This window comes from Dermacentor albipictus, chromosome 4, assembly GCF_038994185.2.
Source record: "Dermacentor albipictus isolate Rhodes 1998 colony chromosome 4, USDA_Dalb.pri_finalv2, whole genome shotgun sequence".
In the NCBI taxonomy this organism is placed as follows: Eukaryota; Metazoa; Arthropoda; class Arachnida; order Ixodida; family Ixodidae; genus Dermacentor; species Dermacentor albipictus.
The window spans coordinates 74262357-74274868 of NC_091824.1; the positions used below are offsets into that span (position 1 = coordinate 74262357).

General features: G+C 46.7%; 1 protein-coding gene across 3 annotated transcripts in view; it reads left to right on the top strand.

The window, feature by feature from the left end:
- Positions 1-12512, top strand: part of LOC139059140 (uncharacterized) — a 293594-nt gene that overhangs the window by 247301 nt on the left and 33781 nt on the right. For all 3 annotated transcript variants that reach the window (XM_070537113.1, XM_070537116.1, XM_070537115.1), the window contains exon 2: positions 8874-8937. In XM_070537113.1, the coding sequence (XP_070393214.1) occupies positions 8874-8937 (64 nt within the window). The remainder of the gene's footprint in view (positions 1-8873; positions 8938-12512) is intronic.

Genomic DNA, 12512 nt, shown 5'->3' on the forward strand with positions numbered 1-12512 from the left:
GATGATGGTATAACGATGACAACATGAGGATGACGACATAAGGACAATGAGATCACGATGATTCTACGAAGACGATGGCACGATGACGGTGGTATGACGACAACCGAATGAAGAGGCACGAATAACGACAATTGCACGCCCAAGACGGCATGGCGATGACCGTAAGACGCCGGATGTGTGATAGCGTCTGTGTGATGACGACGGAATGACGAGCACCACATTACAACGGCAGCACGACCACGATTCAATGGCGACAGCATGGTTACATTAGAATGACGAACGAGGAATGACGTCTCTGGATCGACGTAGGTGGTATGATGACAGCGTGACGACAATGAGATGACGATACTGAAGTGATGACGATGTTGGAACGACGGCGCGACGACGATGGTATGACGAGAGTCGGATGTCGAAGTTACAATGATGACAAAGGAACGACCGTGCCATAAACACCTGACGACAGTTTGACAGCGAATGCATGACGGCGACTATATGACTGACGACGATGACACGGCAGTGACACGAGGACACTAGCATGACGATGTGTGTATGAGGACAATGGCAAGATAATGACTCTGAAAGCTTTATGAAAGCTTTATTAAAGCTGTATGACGACCATGGCGTGAAGGTGACGGCACGACCACGATAACATTACGACGACGATTTTACGATGGCGGCATAATCACGAATGAGTGACAACAGTATGATTATAATACAATGACCAAGAAAGGTTGAGGACTATTGCATGACGAAGGCGCTATGACAATGTCGGCATGACAAGGGGATGACATTACTGCAATAATAAAACGACCGCATGACGACGACGACGGGATGACGATGACATGAGGACAGTCAGGCTACAAAGCTGGAATGACCACGACACCTTAATGATCCCGAAAACAAACATAGCTGCCCAAGCTATAAAGCAGCTTAGACCACTGGGTTGGAGTAGAAGGCGTGATGGTGACAGCATGGCGAGAGTCAGATCACGAAGCTGAAACAACAACAATTTAACGACCACGAGGACAACACCATAGCAGTGTGACAACGAATGCATGACTACAGCATGACTACTGTATGAGGACGATGGCGGTAGAACGACGGCATGACGAGAGTCAGATCACGAAGCTGAAATTACGACGATTGAACGATCACAACAGCATAACTACGGCTGCGGGACAACGAAAGCATGACAACGAAGTGACGACGACGGCACGAAGAGTATTAGATGACAAAGCTGGAATGACAGCGATGTAGCGACCACGACGGCATCACGACCACGAGCCCGTACCTAGGCGCCCGAGCTATTAGACAAGTTGGGCCACTGTGTTGGTGTAGAAGGCACGATGACGATACCATGACAAGAGTAAGATCACGAAGTACGAATTACAAAAATGGGACGGCCACTCCAGCATTGTGACCAGGAACACATACCCAGTGGCCTAGCCAGGTAGGCAATTTGGGTTACTGGGTCGCCGTAGGAGGACGGACGGACGGACGGACCATGGACAGAGAGATGGACAGGCGGGATTCAGAATGGCTGAAGTAGGCAAAGAATGTTATTTGCATTAAAAAGTGTGTACGACATCGTGCCCTTCGCAACGTTACGGCCAAAGTACCAGATGCCTCAGGGAACTTCTGGAAGCAGGCATAAATGGTCTTGAGGCTTCTGCCAAATTGAACAACGTGTAAGAGTGATCAGATTTACCGAGCCACTGAATATGCAAAGAAAAACTTTCGTATGAGGGGGTTAACACTGTCATTTCACCCCTTGTCCTATCCTCTAGAATCAATATATGTTATTACCACACGAGGGCTGCACAATTCTTTGATGTACGTATTTACATGTCTCCTACTTTTCCGTGCGTACGCTTCTCATCTCCGCTCTGTCCATGGCAAACATCATACATGGTGTTAGCCTACGTGTAATCACTCCATCGACACAATCCAGCTGCAGTGTGCATCGAGTCCAGAATATCTGTATACATTGTAGCATAGCTTGTAAACAGTGTAATGCATACGGAATGCGCATAAAAGTAAACATTGCATGAGAATAAGGCTGTTACTCATGCAACACATGAAAAAAATATTGCTTGAAGCTACATGTTGCAAAAGGTACGTGATGGTTCTTCCTAAATTTAAAGCGACGCGTTCTTCGCAGACTTTCCTGGTTGTGGTTCTTGCTTACAAGGGAAGTATTGTGTAAGAGCTCACCATGTGGACATGGCTATTCTGTTTGCTGCTGAAGTGCTGATTGGCTGTGGCGCGTCGCTGCTGCGGACGCGCAGCCCAGCCCAGCCAATCAGAACTTTAACATCAGACGAAATGGACGTGTCCACTAAGTGGAGTTTCACAGAATACCTCCCCTGCTGTTATCTATGGGCATATATATATATATATATATATATATATATATATATATATATATATATATATATATATGTAGGGAGAGAGAGAGAGCACATTTATTATAAATAAACATGCCCAGCGTGACACGGACAAACGCATAAGCTGACAACAGTAAGAGAGGGGAGAGAGACAGGGGAAGTTTAATGATACGAAATGCAGAGAGGTCTGCCTGACATATATTTCTCTAGCTAGCTACCTGGCGTTGGGAGAAGGGGAAGAGGGAAGAAAGAGATGCATGATGGGTGACGATTACGAGACAAGGAAGATGTAAAACATATGGCAAGCAATTTGGCATGTTCAAAGCCTACAGTCTCCGCTCGTACTTTTTAAAAGTTCAGTAACGCCTGGATGGCCTTGAAACTTGATTGAGCGTATGTGCAAGGGCCTAAAATAAAGTCCTCAGACAACGGTGGGCTGTCGAGACGCGTAAGGCCATTGTTCAACTTTTGATGCTCTTCCACGTACTTAAGGCATTCACAAAGCACATGACCTATAGCCTCATTCACATTGCACAACTCACAGTCTGAAGACTCGGTGCGTCACATGAAGTGCGCGTATCCGCGCGTAAATGCTACCCGCAACCTTAGTCTGTGCAGAAGACTCGCACAGCTTCGTTGAATTTTCCGTGGTAGACTAAATTTCATGGTACGCTCCAATCTCTGGAGTCGTCTGTGGCGATTATCCGGATTGCCCCAGTGCTTTGCTGTCGATTTTCGGATGACACTGGAGAGGAGGCAGTTGGCTTCCGCTCTTAAAAAAGGAATTGCAAGCAGTGACTCTGGTTATTCGAGTGCTTTCTTCGCTTCGGTGTCGGCCATTTCGTTGCCGTGTATACCACAGTGACTGGGAATCCACTGAAATGTGATGTGGTGGCCGTTTTCTTGCGCTTAAGTGTCGACTTCGGCAGTTTGAAGAGCCAACACTCTGTAAGCCCTTTGTTTCAACACCACTCTAAGTAGTTGCAGAGCCGACTTTGCGTCATGGAAGACCGTCAATCACACCGCACCCAGCGAAGCCTGAGAAGAATGTGTCGCTTTAAATTTACATAAACAACATTTTTTTATTATCCCGATTGCATGACGAAAACGCCACCAAGTAAATGTAAAAGGTAACCATTAGCTCATAATCCTTCGCCAAAAAATTGTCTTTATTGTCCAATGCAGTGAGATGAAGATCTAACATCACGTAGTACGCTGTTGTGGGGATGCAGCTTACTCTACTTTCGGGTCAACTACGTGGCTGCATTCCGTCGCCTGTGACGACGCAACGGCCTAGAGCGAATTGGTTGGAATTACAAAAAATCTTACAGCAGTGTTGCCCTCGGGCCATATTCACACAGTTCCGCATACCTCAGGCTTTATATTGGGGATGAATGGGTTACGCAATCGTTGCTGAAGCTAATCTTGATAAAGAATAAAAGCAACGTATCTAATTGGGTATTATGGGACGGAATTGGTTACGTTGCGCTGCGAATTTCCCGGTGTATGTGCGTTAAACTTGCTCGTTTGTTCTATGCTTCTAAAAGGTTGTTAAACAAGAACAGCGTATTCACAAACACCAACAAAATCTTCGCTTATACTGATTCCCACAGCGCCAGTGATCTGCATTTTTTCTTTATCATCGACTAATTGATTACAAACCACCAGAGCTATGTGTAGAAGAGTAACGCGAAAAAAAGTTCTTAGTTCGTTGGGATGGCAGAAGATCGGATACGCTGTATCAGGGACGCAGCCGCAGAATGGTACGTAAAACGTCTTGCAGATGGTGTGTGAGCACTAGGCTAAACAAACGACGTAAACAATGTGCAAGTTACAATTATTCACACATTGAAAGGGTTACATGAGTAATTTATTCAAAATCTTGAGGGCGCCTTACGGTCTTATTTTGCAATCATGCTCACTCCTTATTCGAAGTGGGCCAATTTGTTTTGCAGAAGGTGTTTCGGCACTAGAGTAAAGAAATTACTCGCCTGCTGGTGACGCCCGAGAGCGCCCTGCGCTAGGATGCCTCGAGGCACTAGCTCGGAGCGGCGGCGGAGAAAATGCATCGAGGAACCCGAACGTCGGCCACCCGAGCCCGTCGAACTCATAAACTGTTGGGGCTCCTGCGTTTGCCTCAGTCTCCTCCGCTTGTGCTTCCTATGGAGACCGACACGGTTCGCCATTCTCAAAAGGGTTGCATATCTCTCTGATTTACTGCCCCAGTATTATCACGTCGTTTCGAAATCTTACGTGTCGGAAACGCAGAGGCGCCATAGGCGAGCAAGTGTGAAATTTCTGCAAGAATTTGCACACGTGTAGTCCTTATAACTCCTTGTGAGCACCAGTGGACGACCATACCTGCTATGGCATAGTGAGACTGTTCCGGCTCGGACGAACAAGCTCACTGCCGAGCTACGTCTCCCCGAACGCATCGCGCAAAGCTAAACTTAACTCTAATTGCGTCATTCGTGTGGCGACAACGGTGCAATCTGCACCCGCGACACATGCATGATCGAGTATTGATGGAACGCCGATCTATGCCTCATAATCATTGAATAATAGCTTCTTTTCTCTACACAATGATAATAAAGCAAATCACATCACATCACATTAGAAACCTGGCATGCCCAAATTATGATACTATGATGGGGCAGGAGGGGGGGGGGGGAGGGGGTCACTGTGGTGTAATCTTGCAATTGTGCTCGCTCCCTGAACGTAGTGAGCTCGCCGCAGTAAAAGATGGTGAGCGCGGATTGGCATCTCTTTGTTCTGCTGCCCAAGTCTCTTGATGCCATTTCTGGTTCATGCGTTTTGAACGCGGGCGTGCCATAAACAAGCAGGCGTGAAAGTTCGGCAAATATGTGCACAGTTGTAGGCCTTATAAGTCGTTATGTTCAGACGCTTCAGTTTGAAGCAATACACCTACTATGGCTGAGGTTACTTCGCTCAAACGTGACCCCTTCCGCTCCGATCGGCAAATGTACTGTCGAGCTATGCCTCTCTGAGCGCGGACCAATAGGCTAAATTTAGCTCCGATTTCCTCATGCGTGGTACGACAATGGCTATAGAGCACCGACTTATGGGCTACTTGGTTACGCGTAGCCGATCACGTTCAAGCGCGCACAAACAAGGACAAAGTGAGGAGTGCACAAGTGAGTATACACACGAGTAGACGCTGCTCCTCACTTTGTCCTAGTTTGTGGGCGCTTGACCGGGATCTACTACGACAATGGCGCCGTCTGCGCATGCTGCACATGTATGATGGAGTAATGGCTTCTTTCTTGCGCACAACGATACCAAAGTAAGGTGCGTAGATAGTAAGATTGCGAAGATATAAGCGATAAAAGTGTAAGGTATTTAGTTGCATGCTGTTTTACCAAGCCACCCCCTGTGACCGATGTTAAAGACGTCTGACTTCAAACAAGCGTGAGAGAGGTAAATGCCATGGCAACAGCTACAGGCGCCAAACCGTTAGCATCACCTTGAGCTGGCAATCATCTACAGACGATCATAGAGTGAGACTTTCACTCCAGGGCCTTGTGAGCAGCATGATTGACAGCCAACCAAGTAAATGCTGCCTGGTAAGCTTTATCAAATTAGACGCTACTGCTATACTTAGCGACCTGGCAGAGCGTGTTGGCCCTTGTTGGGAGCTGTGGGGGAATGGAGGAAGGAGGGAATGACATTGGCCGAGGAGGTGAGGGATTTTAGGGTATCCGGCACACTGGGTGCAGGAAAGTCGTCTATCTGGCTGGTAAGAAAATGAAAAGGGTGTGGTGAGGAGGCTGTTGGTATGTTCTTGTCTAGTAAGGACTACTTGAGTTCGTGCTATCTTAGGGCGTAGTTTCGGGACGGCACTTTCTGAATTCCTTTGGGTGTGAGAATTTGGTAGGGCTTGCGGAAAATTGCCTGCAGGTGAAGTGGCAGGGAGAACCAGTTTGCAGGCACCTGAGAGAAAAGAGACAGCTTTTCCTTATGATTTGCAGTCAGCCTCAATTATGGACTTATTGTTGTGACAGTCTATTAAACATTTCTTGTCTACTCATGTCTCTTCAATCCCACTCTCAGACTTCGTCGATTCGGCTGCTCAATCATTTGTTGTAAGCAATAGCCAGTGCATACAAACAGGACGATATCACCGAATGGTAATATTTCTTATATATATATATATATATACATATATATATATATATATATATATATATATATATATATCTGTTGCATTCGATATTTCTAAATCCTGCATTTAGAAATATTCCACACATGTACGCGATCAGCAAGAAATCATTGTCTCCATGCCATGCCGGCATTTCGGGAAATGAAAGATCGGACGAAGCTGCCAGAAATGGACTCCAATACCGCAAGTTCAGAAGAACATATTTTACAAAAGCCGACGCTTCAACCATGGCAAAAAAATATGCCTATCAAGAAAAAAACCGCATCTTGAATCTGCCGCTTCACCAAGATAACTTCCTACGTTACATTGACCCCGAAATGAGACCGAAAATTCCACGACCACTTCCTCGACACTTAGAGACATTGTACCATCGTCTTCGACTGAACATGGCATATACGAACAATTATCTGTACCGCATAGGACTTACAACTAACCCGTACTGTGATAACTGTCGCAACTTAGAGACAATTGAGCACATATTACTAGAATGCCCCGCGTACCGCGACGAGAGACAATTTTTTGAGCACCAAATGGACATGATTCGCCATGAACCGTTAACATTACCGAGCATCTTAGGTCCAATGCCCGGCCCTTCAATACAGCGACGGGTTTTGGATTTACTATTCAAATACCTGACAGAAATTGGTCAAATAGGAAAACTTTAAAAATTGCATCCTTCCTATACAAAAGCCTAAATTAACCCGCCATGTCACGTGTAAAAATTAGTATCAGGTCCACTCGGACATTTCATATTTATTTTTATCCTTTTTTTTTCTCCCACTCTCTTCTGGAATCTTTCAATCCCATTCCCCATCCCTATACAGAGTAGCATGCCAGCGGTTATATACGTGCCGGCAAAATTCTCTGTTCTTCTAATAAAGAGCCCTCTGTCTCTCTCCATACTTGTCATACCACTGTATTTTCCAATTATGAATAATTAGGATATCTGTGTATACTCGGAAATAATAGTTCTTCGGAAACGCGCAAGGTGGAGAGGAATGATTAATAAAGAGAAAAATCAGAGAAAAATTGTAACGATTGCTACGATTGGGTGGATGTCTGATTTTGTTCTCTTTAATAACTGTGTATACTCTGTAAATAGTTTCAACATATTCACTTTTGATTTCTGCACGCCCTAGCTACAAGTAGGACGTACAGTCTTGCTGATTTAATTTAATGAACATTTTTTCGTAATCACTTTCCCAGATTTGAGAGCAAGCTATCAAGTAGTTCAAATTAATTAATTTTTATTTTGCAAAATTCGACCTCACAACTGGGTTGGTCTAGGTTTTGCCTGGTTGTGATAGTGAATCACTGAAGGAGCTCGTTTATCAATGCTAACTACTCGCAGGGTACCACTATAATGAAAAAAAAAACTTGCAAAGCATCCTATTGATATCGTTTTTTAAACAGTATATTTTTAGCCAGTAGTAAGCTATGTTTTCGAAACTTACATAACACAAATGTTATTGAAGTGAAGAAAATTACCCTCTAACGATGAGAAAAAATAAAAAGCGAATCAGAGGGACTTCGCTTTCTGTTACTTGCGACCATATACCTAACGTAACCTAACCAAATAAAACCAACTATTTACTTGCAACGGACAATGAAGCAGGAGAAAGAGAACGATGAAAATTCTTATGGTTATTTCAAATGTAAAAATGACAACGAATACGGGAGACTAAAGTTTGCGGGAGTATAAATCGTGTCCGGCGAGAGCCGAACCCACAACTTCCGCATTGCGCGTGTGGTGCTTTACCTATTTGACTATCGCGGTGGCTATACTCTTGTCGAAAGCTTTTGGTGTTCACCTCTGTGTGCCAGGCTAGCCAAGGTTAGGTAACGCCGTTCACGGCCATGGCGGCCGATGAACGCCTTTCCGCATGCAAGGCACCGTACAGTACGGTAACTTAGGAGCAAGCTACCGGTTTATAAAGCTTCGCATGCTACCTCGCGGCATCAAGCCCAACAAGTCGAGGCTCTCAATATGCGAGGCGGAAGGATAAGGGGATTGCAGAGGCTTAATTTTTTTCCTAGTTTACACAACCATGAGACGAAAACAAAGACATAAGGGTAAGCATAGGGGAAGTAATTAGGTTTGATTAGAAAGTTGAAATAATAATAAAAACGGAAAAAGAAAAAATCAGGTGGGAGACAAACCACACGTCTTTCGCGCCACGAGTGCTGGCCGTTACCGCGACCGCTTGACCTGAAACCCGCGGACAATGCGGGTTCCGTGGGTTTCGCGTGAAGAAAATCGCCTGTTCAGAAAATTGCCTTTGTCCCTTTTGTTTTGCTCTCCACAGGTTACTCCTTCACCTTGCCTGGCCGTGATGCGCCCCGAGCTCCTCACCCTGGCCGCGGACAAAGGCGAGTTGCAAGCGATTAAGATTTGCCGCTATTGGAAGCTTCTGAATAACGAATCGACTAGCCTCCTATTCGATTCGGTCTAGCAATCGAAAAGTCACTATTCGTAAATTCGAATATTTTTCGAATACTTTTGGAAAACATCAAACCATCAACTGCGCCAAAATAAACATGACGTTGGAGCAAAATTACGGCAAGCTTTCCCCCCGTGGGCATAGCATAGACATAAAACCCGAAGAGCATCTCGGCCAGTGTTGACTTCTCTGTGAACATAGTTCTGACTCACTAAATCTTCGTGACCGTACGATTAGCGAGCTACCTTGGCCATTCCTGGAGTCCTTAAAACACACTGTAAGGCTCAATATATTAGTGGTTCTTTGTTTTCGTTTCTTTAGGGGGGAGAGGGGGGAGGTGCGCAAAGGCCAGGGATGGCCAAAGAGTGCCAAACAATGTTATGATGTAGACGATTATGTGGTCAATGACAAATGGTATATGTGCTAAGGCTGTATAAGCACCGGGCGTGGGATCAGTTTGGACCGGTGGCGCCTTCATGCGGTGGCGCCACGAATGTAAAGGCAAGCGACGGGCGGGCTATACTCGGCATGCTCTGCCGCCAGCTGCACTTATTTAATATGTTCCGTCGTTTTTTTCTGTCTTGTGGTGCGGAAATACTACGTGGAGCCGTGAAACTAAAACTGTTGAAATATATTCCACTTTTGGGTGCACAAACAGTTGCTGAAACAGGATTGAAGCTGATTAGCCTATTCACTTCAAATGTTTTTCATCGCGGCCTCACGGGATGGAACGGCGGAAAGACTGCATACGTGCGGTCTGCGGGCCACAGTGCCTACAGTGCTCAGCAACTGAAACGCGTAACTCGAAGTGCGTGGTCGGCGGTGCCTTTTGCACCGATTGTAAGCGCCTGGAACACCAAGCTGATGCATCATGGTATCCAGTGAAAGCGAGAACCTTTATCGACGCAGTGTCACTGCAGTTGCTCCCAAGGCGATCACCAAGATAGGGCTCACCAGTGGCGCCAAAGAAAAATAAGAAGGTTGCAACCGCGCGCACCGAGTACTGCGTTTCAATCGCTGATCGTATACGCATGAGCTACATGTCCCATGGATATTGCCTGTCTTCGCCTCCACAGCTGTAACCACTCCGGAGCTTGGGCTATGAAGGTAAGCACTCAGATTTGTAGTCGTCACTTTGCCTTCTTTTCAGTGCATCAGTATTCCTGTTAGGCTATACTTACTTTCCTTCCTCGCGCTTCCCAACTCTACTTGCGCCCGGCGCATGACTGCTTGCTGTGCATCGACGGCAAACGCAAACGCACCGGCGCGTTCATACTTGCCGCTACCGATGGCTCTTGTCGCACTAAGCTGTATGAAATGAACCATGACTGAAGACTGAGCCAGTTTCTGAGACAATAATAATGACGAAGCTTTGCAAAGAGAGAGAGTGTGTGTGAACTTCAATGAGAACCAGCAGTTTAGTCGGCTGTGCCTAGGCTTCCCGCGATGGGACGTCAAGGTCTTGCCTATTCGCCGCTACGTAGGCCTGCTGGGTTGCTCAGTGTTGGTCGTCGAGATGGGAGCTACGCAAGTCGACGTGCCATCTCGACGAGAGGGTCACGGGGAAAACGTCTGGGTATTGATGTTTGCACTCCCATAGCAGGTGAGGGAGTGTGGCTAATTGAATTTTGCAGATCCTGCACGTGTGGCTTGGGTAGATGTCGGGGTATATGATGTGATAGCCTGTGAGGGAGGGGTATATATTCGTCTGTAATATGCGAAGGGTGGTGGCATGTGCTCAGTTTAACTTGCGGTGAAGGATGGGGAAGGTTCTCCTTTTGATTTAAAATGACTTCACAAGGTCGTTGTAAGGTGGCCGCACCCTGCGGGTGCACCTACACCGTCTCCGGCATGGTTGACTAGTCCTCGTGCTACGGTGTGTGTTACCTCGTTGTGGCTGGTAAGGTGCGGGTGGACAACGCCGGCGTGTCCTGAAATCCACACGAGGATGATTTGATTTTCAGACGAGTGCGGGGCTTGTTGTAGGATACGGATTGATTGTTGACAAATAAGACCCATGATGTAGTTGTTGATTGTTGTGCGAGAATCACTCAGCATGGTGTGACAGGCTGGGTCAATAGTGGCCAGGGCGATGGCCACTTTCTCGGCCGTCTCGTCATTTTGGGTAGCGATGCTGGCAGCATGTCGGAGCAAGCCGCCTGCAGTGCTAACCACTGCAAAGCAACGTCCATCTTGGTATTCATCTGCGTTGACGAAGGTGACGCCCGCGGTGTTCGCATAAGCTTTGATGAGGGAGGTAGCTCGTGCCTTCCTGCGTTCTTTGTTGTGGTCTGGGTGCATGTTCGGGGGAATAGGGCCGGCGTGTATCCTTTGCTGAATGTCGCGTGACACTGTGGGTTTGTCTCTATGTTGGTGGTGGTAGGTGATATCAAGCTTGATTAGAATGCTGCTGCCCGTTTCCATGAGGGTGAGCCGCTCCAGTTGGGATCGACGTTGCGCTTCGATTAACTTCTCTAGGGTGTTGTGGACATCTAATTGTAATACAATTTCCGTGCTGGTTTGGTTGCAGATAAAATAACGAGAAAATAAAAAAAAGATTGAAATTAATATAAAGAAAGAGAAAATAAGAACCATGCGGAACCATCCGGCGTAAGCGGAGGAGAAGAGTATCGTGATAGCATGATACGAAGAGCGTAGCGCCGCGCAAGACAGGCTCTGTGGCGAGGACAGCTACTAGATGGCGCTAGAGTAGCGCGCAATTTGAGTCCACCAATGACATGCGGGGGGGCACGTCCACCGACACCCTATGTATGGAAACAATCACTACATGAGCGGACGTCTGCCTTCGGCAGCTGCTGTGAATCGTGCTCACACGTCACCCACGCGCTTGCCTCTCGCGATCTCCTAATTAGCGAGGCAGTGGCGCCACACTTCGCTCCGTTTGTAATGTGCCGCACGAAGCAGATTGTCCATGCAAACCAATATATCGCGAAATGAAAACACGCATAGATATCGCAGTAGGGAGCACTGTAATTATGGGCGAATGTTTTACTCTAGGAAGAAATCGTACAAGCTAGGCCGAACCCGAATACGGTACTACGTCTCGCAGCACCTTCGTAGCGTTGTGCTACGAGGAAAAGACCGGGGAATGACAGCCGAGCCCGAAGGGCGGCGATGCAGTTTAACGCGGCGTCCCAAAGCGTTAAAGCCAAAGCCCAAAGCGAGGCGAAAACGGTACGAACTGACATGCTCCAGCTTGTGACGCAAAGAAGGAAGTCATTTATCCTAGTGGCTGAATGGGAGGTAGAGCGCACACAAGTGCTCTAGGTCGCGCTAGTGGGACGTGACGTATACGTGCCATTCTTGTCGAAAAAGCGTAATACAGTCGAAAACCTTTATAACAAAGTGCTTAGGACGTCCGAAATCATTCGCTATACAGGCGACTTCAGTGTAAAGGTAACACAGCTCTCACAAAAACAGGGAAATAGTTATTCCTTCGTTATGCAGGTCATTCCGTTCTAGAGGCGTTTGTTGTAGAGGTGC